The following is a 19,226-nucleotide window of genomic DNA, read 5'->3' as shown; positions in this document are numbered from 1 at the left end:
CCCTCCAAACCACACACCAGCCTGACTTGGAAATATATCACCATTCTTTCACTGTTGCTGGGTCAAAATCCTGGAACTCCCTAACAGCACCATGGGAGTGCTCGCAACAGATGGCAGTTCACTACCACCTTTTCAAGGGCAATTAGGGATGGGCAACAAATGCTGGCCTTGCCAGTGATGCCTACATCCCATGAAATAATAAAAAAGTGGCTAACCATCTGTATTCCAAAATAATGAATTGTACTAGATAATTGGAGTATCATCACTGAGCCAGCTCCTCATTTCTTCTGAATTCAATACACGCACACCTTCCAGCAGGTGTCCATGGTTAGCAAATCGAGAGAAAACAACCCAAGAAATTCTTCTACACACAAAGAAGAGAAGTTGAGCCCCAAATACAGCTTGCCTATTGTCGCTCCAATAGAGATCAATCAATTTAGCACAGACTGAGATTTTAATCTGCAACTTTTCTGATCTGTATATCTCAGTTTTGCATTGGGCAGTGTATTTACCATAGTGTTCGGCCAAAGAGCAGGACACTACTAAGGTTATAAAGAGATCAGTAATCAGGTTGTGACATGTTTGGATTCTTAAGAGATTTTTAGAGGAAAGACAGACTCGGTCGAGATCTGTGGAAAGAATGCGTTAAGAACAGCAGACTGCATAATGAGTTTTGATGCCAATGCAGTGAGGATTATATGATCATATAGGTTGCCATATTTGGGACTTACAAAAAACAAGAGGAAACCACTCTATTGAGCATTGATTTTACTAACACTAGAAGAGAGGGAGAAAGGACAAGAAAAAGTTGAAAGGGGGACTGAGAGAACAGGGAAAGGCACAATAGAGCAAGGGATAAATAGTACGAGAATGGTTGCAGGAGAGACGAAGAAAGATTGCAATGGGGAAGGAAGAGATTCAAAGAGAAAATAAAAGTCAAAAGGAAAAAGTTTGATTAAAGGTTGAAGGCAAGAAAGGGATTGCCAATTAAACTCTTTTTGTACCCTATCTACAGCGGGACTGATTTGAAAGGCAGAGAAGTTATGTTAAATTTGTGTCTACCCTTGGTTCGACCACATTTGAAGTACTGTCAACAGTTCTGGTCTTCAATCTCTCATTTAATTTGTTTTGTCATGTTTTAGCACCGCAGCCTCACAGCTCCAGCGACCCGGGTTCAATTCTGGGTACTGCCTGTGTGGAGTTTGCAAGTTCTCCCTGTGTTTGCGTGGGTTTTCTCCGGGTGCTCCGGTTTCCTCCCACAGCCAAAAGACTTGCTGGTTGGTAGGTAAATTGGCTATTATAAATTGCCCCTAGTATAGGTAGGTGGTAGGGGAATATAGGGACAGGTGGGGATGTGGTAGGAATATGGGATTAGTGTAGGATTAGTATAAATGGGTGGTTGATGGTCGGCACAGACTCGGTGGGCCGAAGGGCCTGTTTCAGTGCTGTATAACTAAACTAAACTAAATTTGTGTTCTCTAATTACTGTCTCACCAACCACTAGAGACAATCACTAGAGACAATCCATCACTATTTACATCATAACGCTTCACCATTTTGAAAGCCTTATGCGGATTAGCCCTCAACATTCTCTGTCTTATGAAAAATGTTCCTACTTCCGAAGTCTCTTTTCATAAACAACAACCTAGTGAATCTATTCTGAAACTTTTCCATTACTTTTTTATCTTCTTACAATGCAATGCCCAAAAATACACAATACGCCAAATGCAGCATAACTAAAATTTTGTGAAAGGCTTCTTTTACTCTGGCACATCCTTCTTCCATTCAAAAACATAACTACATTTTTCCACAAACTCACCCTCAACTCATCAATTTTATTCTGGTACATGGCTCTATGCTCACTGCTCCTTTATCACCTTCACAAATTAGTTCAGTCGAGCTTCCATCCTGCTCACAATATCAAGACTTCCCCAGACAAATCACAAGTTATAACTTCTGAGACTATGCCCATGGTTCGTTAAACCCTGGTTATTCTTCATGACCTCTCTGTAGTGTCTGATGTAATTAATCACACAATCCTCGCCCAATCACCATCTCCATAGACTGCCCTTGCATGATTCCAAAAGTACGCCCAGCCCTGTACTTGAAGTTATTAAATAAAGCTTTGAAGAATTTACAGTTTACTCATTTCCCCCTTCCACCACTGACCTGCAGTTTTTCAACAAAACACCTATATTAAATCCGTGTAATTATTTTTAATCCAAATTTTCTGCCAAGTTCTAGGCTTTGCCATCATATTCCAGAATTGTCATCAGGGTTATTTAACATATTGGTCCAAAGCAATCACACTTAAACTTTAGTCTGATATTCTTAATGCAACATCTAAAATTGCTCCCACTACAATCACCACCATCACTTCAAACTAGCATAAATACTAAAATAAAAGCAAAATACTGCAAATACTCTCCAGCTACAATCCAAGTTTGAAAGGACAAAATCTATATTTATGATACTGCTGGGCATTTTCACAGTTCAAGAGGAATAACACAAACATTTCACACACCCACTGTTGTACTTTACTAAAACTCCAACGACAACATACCTGTTAAAATTGAAGAGTTTGAATTGGGCTGTTTTTTCTCATTTATTCCAGAAAAGACATCCTTAAAAGGGTACAGTAATGAAAGAACCTTGCAATCTCACTGTGTGACATTTTCAAATGACTTCTACGTGCAGATTTGTCTAGGACATTGATGAGCCTGAAGTAATCAGCACTTGAAGTTAAGCATCCATCTCTGTCATTGTGTCACAACCAAAGAAAGCGGAGCAATACACAAAAAAGCACAGAATATGTTGTTGCAGCAGCTAACTCATGAATCATCTTGCAGGCCCATCCAACAAAGTAATTTACTAGCTCAGAGCTTCTGAATCTAATACGATATAAAAAACAATATAACATACCACAATGTCAGTCTAATGAATTAATACATACTGGGTTTAAAGAAATTGTAAGCATTTATAAACATTTTTACATTTCTTTGTGTCAGATGTTATTCCATGACTTTTAAATAAAAGTTAAATAAATAATGATGCCTCACCATGAAGCTTCAGATATTGTCCTCAACTAAACTGAATCAATGAATCAAATCAAATTGAATTTGCATCAACATTCATAGTTTTCCTATTTGTTTCACAACACATTTCATTCTATTGTGATATCAAAACCTAAGTAACTGCACACAAATCCCCATCTGCACAAAACTGTTTCGGTGGTGGCGAAGTGGTATTGCCACTGGACTAGTAACCCAGAGTATTGCTCTGGGGACATGGGTTCGAATCCCACCGTGGAAGGTGAAATTTGAATTCCGTTAATAAATCTAGTCTAATGATCATCTAATGATGGCCATGAAACCATTGTCGATTGTTGTAAAAACCCATCTGGTTCACTAATGTTCTTTAGGAAATCCACTGTCCTGACCTGGTCTTCCCCTACAGGTGACTCCAGACCCACAACAATGTGGTTGACTCTTAAATGCCCTCTGAAATGGCCTAGCAAACCATTCAATTGTATCTAACCACTATGAAATCAATAAGGAATGAAACCGGACAGACCACCCAGCACCGAAAACAACCATGGCAAACCCAGCCCCGCCAACCCTGTAAAGTCCTCCTTAGTAGCATCTGGGGGCTTGTGCCAACATTGGGAGAACTGTCCCACAGACTAGTCAAGCAACAACCTGACACAGTCATACCTAATCATACCTTATAATATCCCAGACACCGCCATCACCATCACTGGGTATGTCCTGTCCAATGGCAGAGACCCAGAAGAGGTGGCGGCACTGTGGTATACAGTCGGGAGGGAGATGCCCTGGGAGTCCTCAACATTGACTCCGGACCCCATGAGATCTCATGGCATCAGGTCAAACATGGGCAAGGAAACCTCCTGCTGATTACTACCTAACGAACCCCACCTCCAAATCAGTACTCCTCCATGTTGAACAGCACTTAGAGGAAGCACTGAGGGTGACAAGGGCGCAGAATGTACTCTGGGTGGGGGACTTCAATGGCCATCACCAAGAGTGGCTTGGTAGCACCATTACTGACCAAGCTGGCCGAGTCCTAAAACGGAGCTGCTAGACTGGGTCTGCGGCAGGTGGTGAGGGAACCAACAAGAGGGTAAAATATATTTGACCTCGTCCTCACCAAACTGCCTGCCGCAGATGCATCTGCCCATGACAGCATCGGCAGGAGTGACCAGCATACAGTCCTTGTGGAGACAAAGTCCCGTCTTCACATTGAGGATACCCTCCATCGTGTGGTGTGGCACTACAACCGTGCTAAATGGGATAGATTTCGAACAGATCTAGCAGTGCAAAACTGGGCATCCATGAGGTGCTGTGGGTCTTCAGCAGCAGCAGAATTGTACTCAACCACAATCTGTAACCTCATGGCCCAGCAAATCCCCCACTCTACCATTACCATCAAGCCGGGGGACCAACCCTGGTTCGATGAAGAGTGCAGGAGGGCATGCCAGGAGCACCACCAGGTATACCTCAAAATGAGGTGTCAACGTGGTGAAGCTACAACACAGGACTACTTGCATACCAAAGTGCATAAGCAGCATGCGACAGACAGAGCTAAGCGATCCCATAACCAACAGATCAGATCTAAGCTCTGCAATCCTGTCACATCCAGTTGTGAATGGCAGTGGACAATTAAACAACTAACTGGAGGAGGTGGTTCCACAAATGTCCCCATCCTCAATAATGAGGGAGCCCAGCACATCAATGCAAAAGATAAGAGTGAAGCTTTTGCAACAATCTTCAGCCAGAAGTGCCGAGTGGATGATCCATCCCGGCCTCCTCCTGAAGTCCCCAGCATCACAGATGTCAGACTTCAGCCAATCCGATTCACTCCGCGTGATATCAAGAAACGACTGAAGGCACTGGAAACTGCAAAGGCTATGGACCCTGACAACATTCTGGCAATAGTACTGAAGACCTGTGCTCCAGAACTTGCCACGCCCCGAGCCAAGCTGTTCCAGTACAGCTACAACACTGGCAGCTACCCGGCAATATGGAAAATTGCCCAGGTATGTCCTGTACACAAAAAGCAGGACAAGTCCAACCCGGCCAATTACCGCCCCATCAGTCTACTCTCAATATTCAGTAAAGTGATGGAAGGTGTCATCAACAGTGTTATCAAACGACACATGCTTAGCAGTAACCGGCTCAGTGACGCTCAGTTTAGGTTCCGCCAGGGCCACTCAGCTACTGACCTCATTACAGCCTTAGTTCAAACACGGATAGAAGAGCTGAATTCAAAAGGTGAGGTGAGAGTGACTGCCCTTGACATCAAGTCAGCATTTGACTGTGTATGGCATCAAGGAGCCGAGCAAAACTGGAGTCAGTGGGAATCAGGAGGAAAACACTGCTGGTTGGAATTGTACCTAGCACAAAGGAAGATGGCTGTGGTTGTTGGAGGTCAATCATCTCAGCTCCAGGACATCACTGCAGGAGTTCCTCAGGGTAATATCCTAGGCCCAACCACCTTCAGCTGCTTCATCAATGACCTTCCTTCAATCATAAGGTCAGAAGTGGGGATGTTTGCTGATGATTGCGCAATGTTCAGCACCATTCGCGACTCCTCAGGTACTGAAGCAGTCCATGTAGGAATGCAGCAAGACCTGGACAATATCCAGGCTTGGGCTGATGCATGGCACGAATGTTACTTGCCACTTAAGTGCCAGGCAATGGCCATCTCAAACAAGAGAGAATCTAAACACCTCCCCTTGACATTCAATGACATTACCATCGCTGAATTCCCCACTATCAACAACCTGGGGGTTACCACTGACCAGAAACTGAACTGGAGTAGCCATATAAATACCAAGGCTACAACAGCAGTTCAGAGGCTAGGAATCCTGTGGCGAGTCACTCACCTCCTGACTCCCCAAAGCCTGTCAACCATCTACAAGGATTGTGATGGAATACTCTCCACTTGCCTGGATTGGTACATCTCCAACAACACTCAAGTAGCTCGGCATCATCCAGGACAAATCAGCCTGCTTGATTGGCACACCATCCACAAACATTCACTCCCTCAACCACCGACACACAATGGCATTAGTGTGTGCCATCCACAAGATGCACTGCAGCAATGCACAAGGCTCCTTAGACAGCACCTTCCAAACCCGCAACCTCTACCAACTAGAAGGACAAGGGCAACAGATGCATGGCAATGCCACCACCTGCAAGTTCCCCTCCAAGTCGCACACCATCCTGACTTGGAACTATATCACCGTTCCTTCACTGTCACTGGGTCAAAATCCTGGAACTCTCTTCCTGACAGCACTGTGGGTGAACCTGTCAAGAAGGCAGCTCACCACCACCTTCTCAAGGGCAATTAGGATTGGCAATAAATGCTGGCCAAACCAGTCATGCCCACATCCCGTGAAAGAAAAAAAACTAAGCAAAAATAAGATGCACATGCAGCCAACAAGTCCATAGTGCAATAATATAAAAGCAAAATACTGCAGATGCTAGAAATCTGAAATAAAAACAAGAAATGCTGGAAATACTCAGCAAGTCTGGCTGCATCTGTGGAGAGAGAAGCAGAGTTATCATTACAGGACAGTGACCCTTCATCAGAGTACATTATTGTTCTTACTCAAACAAATATAGTTCTATTATTACAAGCAAGAAGGGAATGATGAACAAACTTGCAATTATGTGCCCCTTTTGTGCCCCTAGTTACTACTGTTGTGTTGGTAAACATGGGCTGGAATTTTACGCCACCCCAACGGGCTGGATGGTTGCGGGGCGGTGGGATGTTGGCATAAAATAGAGCGGGAGGCTTTCCCAACCTGCTCCCGCCTCCACCGGCCTTTATGCAGGGTTGGGGGGGGGGGAAAACGGCCCAGCCGCCCCAGGCCAATCAAAGCCCTTAAGTGGCCACGCGGATTTTACACATGGCAAGCGGGCGTCCTGGAGCTGGGAAAAGCTGCCTAGAAAAAGCAGGCCACTTCCGATCATCTTGGAGGTGCGCCCTGCTCATCAGGCACAGGATGCCCGATGGAGGAACACCCCCACTACCCCAACCACCTCCAAGACCCAACACGCCTCCTTCCCCCCCAAACGACCACCCATGCCTTACCGGGGCCCGACCAATTACCCCCAGCGAGGCAGCCAAGACTTACCTGCCTTCCTGGCATCTTCTGTGCACTCTGGGCTGCAGTCCCAGCAGTGGCCACCGCTCACGGCGGCACTGCTCGGACTAAGAGTTGCCGCCCGCTGATTGCCAGGCAGCTCAATGAGGCGGGACTTCCTCCCTCAAGCGAGTGGAAGTCCCGCCTCGGAACAATTAAAGCCTAGGGACCCGTAAAATATGGAACGGATCCTCAGGTGAGGCGGAAGCGGTTTCACCACCGACTTTTAGGTCGGAGGCCGGCTCCCGTCCGCCCACTATAAAATTCCGGCCTAGGCAGTCAATTTGAGCACAGCAAGCTGTCAGCAACAGCAACAAGATGACCAGATAATCTGTTTTGATGGTGTTGGTTGAGAGTTAAATATTGGCAGTACACCATTAAAACACCCCGATTTCCTTTAGCATAGTGTTGTGAGATTTTTACATGCATCTGACAGGGCATTTTGGTTTAACATCTAATCCAGAACAGAGCACCTCTGACAGATGCTCCCTCAATATTGAACTGAATCATCAGCTTAGATTATGCATTATTTAAACCTTTAAGTATTAGTTTGTAAACGCTGATGTGCCAGTGGGATACCTCAGGGTTGGAGAGCATAATATGCTGCATTAATCTTATGGGAAATTACATTTTTTTTTAAATGATGAATTGTGGCAACAGAAGACTTCTTGTTAATGCCACTGGTTACTTTAACACCTTCTTTACCGCTTAAAATGAAACTCCTCTTGAAGTAAACAGGGCAAAACATGCACAATTTCTTAAATGGAACCAACTACACAAGCGAAGAATTACCCGTTAGGTCAGTTTTAACTGAATTATTAGTTATGACATATACAACCAAGGCTTCAGAACAGTTGAATTCCCCAGTTTCAGAAAGAAAACAACAGTAGCAGCTAATATTTATATCGCGCCTTTAATGTAATAAAATGTCCCAAGGAACTTCACAGGAGCACTATAAAACAAAATGCGACACCAAGCCACAAAAGGAGTTATTAGGTTAGATGACCAAAAGCTTGGTCAAAGGGGCAGGTTTTAAGGAGTGACTGAAAGAAGGAAAGCGAGGTGGAGAGGCAGAGTGGTGTAGGGAAGGTAATCCAGAGCTTGGAGCCTAGGTAACTGAAGGCACAGCCACCAATGGTGGAGCGATCAAAGTCAGGAATGCACAAGAGACCAGAAATAGAGGATTGCAGATATCTTGGAGGGTTGGGGGGTTGGAGGAGAATACAGAGACAGGGCGGGGCAAGACCATGCAGGGATTTGAAAACAAGGATGAGAATTTTAAAATCCAAGACGTTGCTTGACCGGGAGCCAATCTAGGTCAGTGAGCACAGGGGTGATAGGGCAACGGGATTTAGTGCGAGTAAGCCACGGGCAGCAGAGTTTTGGATGACCTCAAGTTTACAGAGAGTAGAATGTGGGAGACCAGCCAGGAGTGCATTGCAACAGTCAAGTTTAGAGGGAATGAAGGCATTAATGAGGGTTTCAGCAGCAGATGAGGTGAGACAGAGGCGAAGTCGGACGATGCTACAGAGGTGGAAACAGGTGGTCTTAGTGATGGCACAAATACGAGGTCAGAGGCTCATCTCGGGGTCAATGTGACACCAAGGTTGTGAACAAGACTAGCTTAATCTCAGACTGTTGCCAGAAAGAGGAATGGAGTCATTAGCTAGGGAACAGAGTTTAGAGCAGGTACTGAAAACAACAGCTTCAGAGTTCCCAATAGTTGACAGAAGGAAATGTCTGCTTATCCAGTACTGGAAAAATGAAATAATGCTTTATTCTTGCACACATTGACACCACGATTGGTTGCCTGGTAGATAGAATATTGGCCTTACTTCTTTAAAAAATGTTCTTACTATACAAGTATTGATTATATCCTCTAGTTCATACCAAATGACTGATATACACAGCTTATCTGCATCTTGGCTACATAGCAAGAGGAATAACCACGATGTTCAAGTACCATCCCTCCCGCTCTCCCTCCATATTCCTCCAAACGTTTTCCCAACATACCCCACTATGCACAATAAAAGCATTGTCACGTTCCCATGTCCGCCATTCCAGGTCAACACACACACAATTCAGGCCTTATTTTCGCAGTTTTGATCAACACAGTTCTTGGAAGGTTAACCACACAGCACCATAACCATGGGCTAAGTCATTCTAACCAAGGAGGAGTATGTGAACTTGGGGCAAAATACAAAAACAAAACTGTACTTCTCCATACTTTATTTTGAATATCATGCCACTTGAAAGCAAAACTCCAAAGAAGTAGTCTTTAAGCCTAGTCACAATCTGCAAAGAAACCCAGAATTTGACATGTGCGCCCCAAAAATCACATGTTGCAAACGATCAGCCCAACAATGACGGTGTAGGACTTCTATACATTGCAGCCACTGAGCAGTTAACCCATAGAAATTCTTTGATTCAGTGAATTCAAATTGAGTGAATGGGCATTCATGCCACTTGCAGCATCCATTAGGTTAGTTAGGGGGGTATGCAGGTGACAGTGCGGGGGAGACTAGAAATTGTGCTATTGACAAGTTAGAGAACCATGCCAGTATTTTCAGTACAAGAAAAAAAGAACACAAAAATTATCCCTTTTCAACCAATAATTTTCCTTCCAGGAGTTATCACTTTACAACCAGTGACTACAAGAAACCAGCATACAAGTATTTGGTGAGCCCCACTACTGCCTTTCTGAAAGTACTGTACTCCTGCTGTACTGACAGATTGTCTGGAGCTTTGGAAGCAGGAATGAAAGGAAGTCCAGTGAATTATATAATACTGCCAGCCCCAGTGATGTTAATTTCAAAGACGACAGACACCAAAACCAACCACCTCCCCCAAATCTTCACGCCTCAAAAAGTCTAGTGCTGTTCTAACAGAATGGAGCCTTGGTATAAGAAAGTACTTTTGCAATAACCAGCTCTGCTATCTCACATGCTCAGTAAACATGGCAGGTTTTCAGGGCTGCAGCTCTTCTTGCAGTGAGGGAGAGGAAAATATGGAAGTTTTTTTCCTTTTAACCACTGTGCTACTAGACATGATTTTATTTTACTTAAAATCTAAGGAATGATGCAGGCAGATTCAATTTTAAAGAATGCTGACTCATTTAAATACTTCATTTGATTAAAATGATGGAATAACATTATTTTACAACAAATTCTAACTCACATGGACAAAATAGGACATTGCTTTTTAAAAAGTACATTTTAAGATCAACAATTTGTATATTGATTTGCACAACATTATGATAAATATCACAATATTCCTGATAATCTAGATCAATTGGTGGCCTTGTTAACAACATGATGGTAACACAAAAACACAGCCTGTCTGCAATAATCAGTTCGAGTTCTTAAGTACCAGATATAGCCAGATGTGCGACATAGTCAGAAACCATACATACAACTTTCAATTTCTTTTGGAAGAAAATCAGACACAATTCACCCAGTCACCAATGGAAATTAATGCAACACCAAACAGCATCATCCATGTTCCCCCCTTTGGGATTATTAGATTGGTTGCATTAACATAATGCCTTACCTGTGCATTAGCAAAGCCAGTTCAAGTCATGCACAGATCAGGTATCAATTAAAAGGGCGAGTTTGGTAATGAATGCTTAAAAATATTTTCTCACTCCTGTTCGAGGGCTCAGCAGAGCAGTCAGTGTAATTTTTTTTACCTCTGTCTATCTGCCCACGGTCCATAGTTGAAATCTGTTCCTTTACCACAAACAATATCAAGTCCCCAACATGGTGGTAAGTCTTGTAATTTTGTACTTTCACTGCCTGGACTCCCTTCAGCATGTTCATCAGTTTCTTCAGGTACAATGCCTACAAAACATAATAATCATTAATACTGTATATGTATATATCTTGTAACAGCAAACAGACAAGCGCAGCAGAATAATATACCATTCGAATCATAAAATTGTACAGCACCAGAAAAGACCATTTGGCCTATTGTGCCTGTGCCAGCTCTTTGAATGAGCTATCCAATTAGTTCCACTCCCCTGTTTTTCCCTGCAAATTTATCAGTTTAATTCAGTGAAATACAAAATTAGTACATAAATGCAAGACAAGTTCTGAAAAAAAGGATATCTGCTAGAAAAAATAGCACGCGTTAAAGGATACAAATTAAGCATATTTGAGGATTTTGTGTACATTGTCAGACTAAAGTTAAATCAATAAGTTTTATAATTAATAAGAAAGACAGTAGCCAAAGAGAAAGAAAAGTAACAACAAATATGGAGTTTCTTTTAATAAAACAGCTGGCCATAAGGTTTAATGAGTAAATAATGCACCTTCCAGTGATCTGTACAACTCTCAATTCAGGTAGGAATAGCCTCAAAAGCGCTGAATTGGAAGATGGAAAACTAAATTCAGCAGAATTCCTGCTCTTGATCACTATCAGGTGAACCCCACTAGAAAGTGTGAATTTATAATCATGATCAAGCTTGATTTGGTCATCTTTCAGTCAAATAATCTGCCTGTATTCACCACCTAGGCTCACAGAATAAGAATATCTACATAGGCAAGTACTACAGGCTGTCCAAAATCCATATCCTAACATGAGCCAGAAGCAAAGGGGAAGAAAATAGAAAATAAACTGGAAAAGGAAACTATTTTTTTTAAATAGTCTTCCAAAACAGCTTTCACCTGGGATCCAACAGCAAATCAAAGAAAAAAAAACATAAGCTCAAAGCAAAATCAAGAAATATACATACACAGACCTGGTTCATCCATGTAGTAATAGATATCAACATCATTTGATTGCATTACTACAAAACCCTCTCCCATCAAACGAGGTGGTCTACAATGGAGGAAAATAAAATGAAAACACTAATTACATTAATGACATGACACATTAATATGTGGCAAATCCATGAACTTCAATATACAGTTTTAAATATTTTGTGCAGTAATTACTAAGTATATTATTTATCTTTCCAATCACAAATGATTAAGCTAACTACATACTTTCACTTCTGGAATTTAGGTTCAAATAGAGTATAAACTGAGGAATTGAAAATTTTCTTTCAGTGATCTGTGAATGAGTTTCAGCAGTATATATTCAGTTCCTAAAGGATATGGGGCAGCAAATGTAAGCTGTTCCAATATCAATGTCACCTAGAGTACCCATTACACTGGCTCTTCTGGAAAAATTGCACAGTAATGAGGTAATCTTTTGAAGTTGGGAATTAAGGTACTTTCGTTCTGAGTGCAAAAACTATAGGGCAATAATAGTTGGGGATTTCAACTACCCTAATATCAACTGGGATACAAACAGTGTGAAGGGCACAGAGGGCACAAAATTCTTGAACTGCATTCAAGAGAACATTTTTAGCCAGCATGTAACAAGACCAATTCCAGATTTAGCATTCGGTAATGAAGCTGGGCAAGTGGATGAAGTAACAGTGGGTGACCATTTTGGAGATAGCGACCATAATAGTTAGTTTTAGCATAATAATGGAAAAGGAAAAAAAGAGAACAGGAGTAAAAATACTAAATTGGGGGAAGGCAAATTTTACGAAGGTAAGAGGTGATCTGGCAAAAGTGGACTGGATATAGCTACTTGAAGGAAAATCAGTGACAAACTAGTGGGAGGCATTCAAATGCGAGATTCTACAGGCACAGTGTAGGCATGTCCCACAAAGATAAAGGGTGGTACTGCCAAATCTACAGCTCCCTAATTATCTAGAAGCATATAGGGTAAGATTAAGCAGAAAAACAAAGCTTATGACGGTCACAAGAACTCAATACTGTACAAAGCCTAGAGGGGTATAGGAAGTGCAGGGGTGAAGTAAATAAAGGAAATTACGAAAGCAAAGAGAGGGCATGAAAAATTATTGGCAAGTAAAATCAAGGAAAACCCAAAGATGTTTTATCAGCACATTAAGAGTAAGAGGATAGCTAAGAAAAGGGTAGGGCCTCTCAGAGATATACAAGGGAACTTATGTGTAGATGCAAAAGATGTTGGCAGGGCTCTTAATGAGTACTTTGTCTCGGTCTTCACAAAGGAGAGGGATGATGCAGACATTGTAGTACAAGAGGAGGACAGTGAAATATTAGATACAATAAGCAAAATGAGAGAGGAAGTACTAGAGGGTCTGACATCCTTGAAAGTGGATAAATCGCCAGGGCCGGATAGATTGTATCCCAGGTTGTTAAAGGATGCCAGGGAGGAAATAGCAGATGCTCTGAGGATCATCTTCAAATCCTCACTAGATACAAAGGAGGTACCAGAGGATTGGAGGTCTGTGAACATTGTACCATTGTTTAAAAAGGGTGCGAGGGATAGGCCAAATAATTATAGGCAAGTCAATCTGACCTCGGTGTTGGTCAAATTATTAAAATCAATTCTGAGAGACAGGGTAAACTGCCACTTAGAAAGGCATGGATTAATCAGGGATAGTCAGCATTGATTTGTTAAGGGAAGGTCATGTCTTACTAAATGGATGAATTTTTTTGAGGAAGTAACAAGGAGGATTGATGAGGGTAGTGCAGTGTATGTGGTCTACATGGATTTTACTAAGTCATTTGACAAGGTCCCACATGGCAGATGGTCCAAAAAATAAAAGCCCATGGGATACAGGGGAATGTGGCAAGTTGGATCCAAAATTTGCTCAGTGACAGGATACAGAGGGCAGTGGTTGATGGATGTTGTTGTAATGGAAAGCAGTTTCCAGCAGTGTTCCACAAGGTTGGGTCCCTTGTTTTTTGTGATATATATTAATGATTTGGACTTAAATGTGGGAGGCATGATTGGGAAATTTGCAGATGACACAAAAATTGGCTGTGTAGTTGACTGTGAAGAGGACAGCTGTAGACTCCAAAATGATATCAATGGTTTGGTTGAGTGGGTGCAAAAGTGGCAAATGGAATTCAATCCAGAGAAGTGTGAGGTAATGCATTTGGGGAGGGCAAGCAATGCAAGGGAATACACAATAAAGAGGAGGATATTGAGAGGGGTAGAAGAAACAAAAGACCTTGGAGTACATGTCCACAGGTCCCTGAAGGTGGCAGGACAGGTAGATAGAGTGGTGAAGGCGGCATATGGAATGCTTTCCTTTATTTGGCCGAGATATAGAATACAAAAGCAGGGATGTAATACTAGAACTGTATAAAACACTGGTTAGGCCACTGCTGGAGTATTGCGTACAGTTCTGGTCAACACATTACAGGAAGGACATAATTGCTCTGGAGAGTGTACAAAGGAGATTTGCAAGAATGCTGGTAGGGCTTGAAAGTTGCAGCAATGAGGAAAGATTGGATTGGCTAGCATTGTTTTCCTTAGAACAGAGGAGGCTGAGGGGTGACTTAATTGAGGTATACAAAATTATGAGGGGCCTAGATAGAGTGGACAGGAAGGACCTGTTTCCCCTAGCGGAGAGGTCAATTACCAGGGGGCACAGATTTAAGGTAATTGATAGAAGGATTAGAGGGGACATGAGGAAAAACATTTTCACCTAGAGGGTGTTGGGTGTCTGGAATTTACTGCCTGGATCGGTGGTGGAGGCAGAAACCCTCAACTCTTTTAAAAGGCACCTGGACCGGCACCTGAAATGCTGTAGCTTGCAAGGCTGCAGACCAGGTGCTGGAAGGTGGTATTAGATTGGGCGGCTAGTTTTTTCAGCCAGTTCAGACAGTGCAGGGCTGAATGGCCTCCTTCTGTACCACAACTTTTCTATGGTTCTATGGTAGGACAAAAATCAGGACGTTTATGCACTTTATAGGTTTGATGAACTTAAACCTAAACCAAATTACTAAGCTGTTGAAATTTCCATTTTGGGCACCCAAGATCATTATCAAAGACTCCCAAATACAACCAGCGACATAAAGTCATTTTAAGGTGCCCCTACAGCTGTAAATCCCATATCACGTGATTTCTTTTCACTTTCCACACTGCTACATTTACAAAATAGAGAAAAACTTGCAAACTTTAAATAAAGAAAATTCAGATTAGGTGACTAAACATCTCCATTCTGTCCAGTAGTGTAACTCACAGACCTGTAGCTCGCCACTTGAACTCCACTTCCCATGCTCTCTCTGACTTCTCAGTTTTTGTTGCCCTACATTGTTTCAATAAAGTTCAGTGCAAGCTTCAAGAGCAGTAATTCTTTCTGCTGAGCACACTGATACTCTCTGGTCATAGCAATGATTGCAGTTATTTTCATCCTTAACCACACTTCACACTCTTGACATCAGTACGTGTCTGCAATGTGGACAAGCATGGTCATTGCTCTTTTGGGGTGGGGGGGGGCGGGGGCGAAGGTGGTGTGCAGTGGTACAGTAAGAGACCCTTTGTCAAATCACAGTACTGTCTAGCCCTCAATTTCTTTCTCTTCTGGCAGAGTTATCATGCTTCGCCTACATTTTCTGATTTATTTTCAGTTCAGCTGCAACTGCACTTTTTGTTTTTCTTTTCCTTGTTTTCATTTATCATGCTTTTATTGTACCTTTCCCCCTCATATCTTTTCACTCCCCACCTTTGTCCTCTCCACAAAACTGCATTACCACAATGATAATCCAATAATTGGTGCATCTGCCCATGTTGCTCATCGAGACTCTCTACAATCTTACTTGAAGTTACAAAGGCATGGAGCCTTACTAACCACTTGCTACATGGATGGGGAGGAAGCAATTGAAAACTGAGTGGAAATGAACACTCATTTACTACCATATTGCCATAATGAAAGTGCAGTAATAATCCTTGGATTATTTTTAAGAGTTAGCATTACCACAACAGAGTGGTTGAGGAGAATAGCATAAATGAATTTAAAGGGGAGCTTAAAGGAAATTGAAACACGGGCAAGAAAGGAATAGAAGGAAATGCTGATAGGTTTAGCTGAAGTGGGGTGGGAGGAGGCTCATGTGGAACATAATCAGCACAGATCAGTTGGATCAAATGGCCAGTTCCTGTGCTGTATGTTCTATGTAAATCTACAGATGTTTTCATAGATGTCCAGGATAGATTTGTTCCTGTTAAGCTGAGAAATCAAACATTGCTTTATAAATGACAAAAATCACATATGTTTCAAGGATATTTTATGTACACTGCTAGAGTAAATATATAAATAAAAACTCAACTTCAGTAACTAATGTAGACACAACCTAGAGGCAGACATGTTATGTACAGCTGTCTCCCATTTTACTTGAAGTTCTTATCCACTGACATTATGAATCAAAAGTTTTGTCCGAAACCTTCTGCTCCCATGAATGTCACTGGCGCAGAATGCCATAACTCACCATAAAAAACTACCCTCCCATTCTAACCACCAGCTCGATCATAAGATCATAAGAACTAGGAGCAGGAGTAGGCCGTCCGGCCCCTCGAGACTGCTCCGCCATTCAATAAGATCATGGCTGATCTTTTCGTGGACTCAGATCCACTTACCCGCACTCCCAGATCCACTTACCCGCGCTCCCACCGTATCCCTTAATTCCTTTATTGTTCAAAAAGATATCTACCTTAGCTTTAAAGACGTTTACTGAAGAAGCGTCAACTACTTCACTGGGCAAGGAATTCCATAGATTAACAACCCTCTGGGTGAAGAAGTTCCTTCTTAATTCAGTCCTAAATCTGCTCCCTCTAATCTTGAGGCTATGCCCTCTTGTCCTAGCTTCACCTGCCAGTGGAAACACCCGAAGAAGGGTCACTGACCCGAAACGTTAACTCTGCTTCTCTTTTCACAGATGCTGCCAGACCTGCTAAGTGGTTCCAGCATTTCTTGTTTTTATTTCAGATTTCCAGCATCCGCAGTATTTTGCTTTTATTTTAGTGGAAACATCCTCTCTACCTGTATCTTAGCTATTCCCTTCATGATTTTATATGTTTCTATAAGATCCCCCCTCATTCTTCTGAACTCCAATGAATATAATCCCAATCTACTCAGTCTCTCCTCATAAGCCAACCCCCTCAACTCCGGAATCAACCTAGTGAACCTCCTCTGCATCCTCTCCAGTGCCAGTATATCCTTTCTCAAGTAAGGAGACCAAAACTGCACACAGTACTCCAGGTGCGGCCTCACCAGTACCTTATACAGCTGCAACATAACCTCTCTGCTTTTAAACTCGATCCCTTTAGCAATGAAGGACAAAATTCCATTTGCCTTCCTAATTACTTGCTGTACCTGCAAACCAACCTTCTGCGATTCATGCACAAGGACACCCAGGTCCCTCTGCATAGCAGCATGCTGCAACATTTTACCATTCAAGTAATAATCCTTTTTCCTGTTACTCCTACCGAAATGAATGACTTCACATTTATTAACATTGTATTCCATCTGCCAGACCTTTGCCCACTCACTCAATGTATCTATGTTCCTCTGCAAAGTTTCACAGTCATCTGCACACTTTGCTCTGCCACTCATCTTAGTGTCATCTGCAAACTTTGACACCCTACACGTGGTCCCCAACTCCAAATCATCTATATAAATTGTAAATAATTGCGGTCCCAACACCGATCCCTGAGGCACAACACTAGTGACTGATTGCCAACCAGAATAGCACTCATTTATCCCCACTCTCTGCTTCCTGTTCGTCAACCAATCCTCTATCCATGCTAATACTTTACCCCTGACGCCATGCATCCTTATCTTATGCAGCAGCCTCTTGTGCGGCACCTTGTCGAAGGCCTTTTGGAAATCTAGGTACACCACATCCACTGGGTCCCCATTGTCCACCTTGCTCCTAATGTCATCATAGAATTCCAAAAGATTTGTCAAGCATGACCTGCCCTTCATGAACCCATGCTGCGTCTGCCCCACGGGACAATTTCTATCGAGATGCCCTGCTATTTCTTCCTTGATAATAGACTCAAGTATCTTCCCCATTACAGAGGTTAAGCTAATCGGTCTATAATTCCCCATCTTTTGTCTACCTCCCTTTTTAAACAGTGGCGTCACGTCTGCTGCTTTCCAATCAACTGGGACTACCCCAGAGTCCAGCGAATTTTGGAAAATTACCGTCAGTGCACCTGCTATTTCTGCTGCCACCTCTTTTAGTACCCTGGGATGCATTCCATCAGGGCCAGGAGTCTTATCAATCCTTAGCTCCATTAGCTTGCCCAACACTACCTCTTCCGTAATAATGATTGTTCCCAGGTCCTCACCTACGTTCGTCTCTTTGTCAATTACTGGCATGTTATTAATGTCCTCCACTGAGAAGACCGATACAAAATACCTGTTCAATGCCTCGGCCATTTCATCATATCCCATAACTAAATTCCCCTTCTCATCCTCTAAAGGACCAACGTTTACTTTAGCCACTCTTTTTCGTTTTATATATTTATAGAAACTTTTGCTATCTGTCTTTATGTTCTGTGCTAGTTTTTTCTCATGTTCCATCTTACTTTTCTTTATAGCTCTTTTTGTAGCTTTCTGTTGACCTTTAAAGTTTTCCCAATCTTCTAGTTTCATGCTGCTTTTGGCCACTTTGTATGGCTTCTTTTTCAATTTGATAGCCTCCCTTATTTCCTTAGACACCCATGGCAGATTACCCCTTTTCTTCCAGTCCTTCCTTTTCACTGGAATATACTTTTGCTGAGCACTTTGAAAAATTGCTTTGAAAGTCCTCCACTGCTCGTCAACTGTCCCACCGTAAAATCTTTGTTTCCAGTCCACTTTAGCCAAGTCCTCCCTCATTCTATTGTAGTCCCCCTTGTTCAAGCACAGGACCCTGGTATTGGATTTTATCTTCACACTCTCCATCTGTATTCTAAATTCAACCATATTGTGATCACTCCTTCCAAGAGGATCCCCAACCATGAGATCATTAATTATTCCTGTCTCATTACACAGTACTAGATCTAGGATAGATTGCTCCCTCGTCAGTTCCATTACATACTGTTCAAGAAAACTATCACGGATACACTCAATGAACTCCTCCTCAAGGCTACCCTGACTGAGCTGGTTCGACCAATCTACATGTAGATTAAAATCCCCCATGATAATTGCCGTACCATTTTTACAGGCATTAGTTATTTCTTTGTTTATTGCCCGCCCCAAACAGGATAAAATAAGGCATGACCAATCCAAGTGACAAATAAC

The 19,226-nt window shown here is 42.4% G+C and overlaps 1 protein-coding gene across 14 annotated transcripts in view; it reads right to left on the bottom strand.

The window, feature by feature from the left end:
- Positions 1–19,226, bottom strand: part of kiaa1109 (KIAA1109 ortholog) — a 637,888-nt gene that overhangs the window by 525,090 nt on the left and 93,572 nt on the right. For 10 of the 14 annotated variants that reach the window (XM_068042417.1, XM_068042485.1, XM_068042453.1 and 7 more), the window contains 2 exons: positions 11,904–11,989; positions 10,860–11,010 (listed from right to left, as the gene is read on the bottom strand). In XM_068042417.1, coding sequence (XP_067898518.1) covers positions 10,860–11,010; positions 11,904–11,989 — 237 coding nt within the window. The remainder of the gene's footprint in view (positions 1–10,859; positions 11,011–11,903; positions 11,990–19,226) is intronic. The other 4 variants (XM_068042463.1, XM_068042524.1, XM_068042532.1 and 1 more) reach the window with 1 other exon arrangement.

This window comes from Heterodontus francisci, chromosome 1, assembly GCF_036365525.1.
Source record: "Heterodontus francisci isolate sHetFra1 chromosome 1, sHetFra1.hap1, whole genome shotgun sequence".
NCBI classification, from domain to species: domain Eukaryota; kingdom Metazoa; phylum Chordata; class Chondrichthyes; order Heterodontiformes; family Heterodontidae; genus Heterodontus; species Heterodontus francisci.
This window is presented reverse-complemented; position numbering and strand designations above follow the sequence as displayed.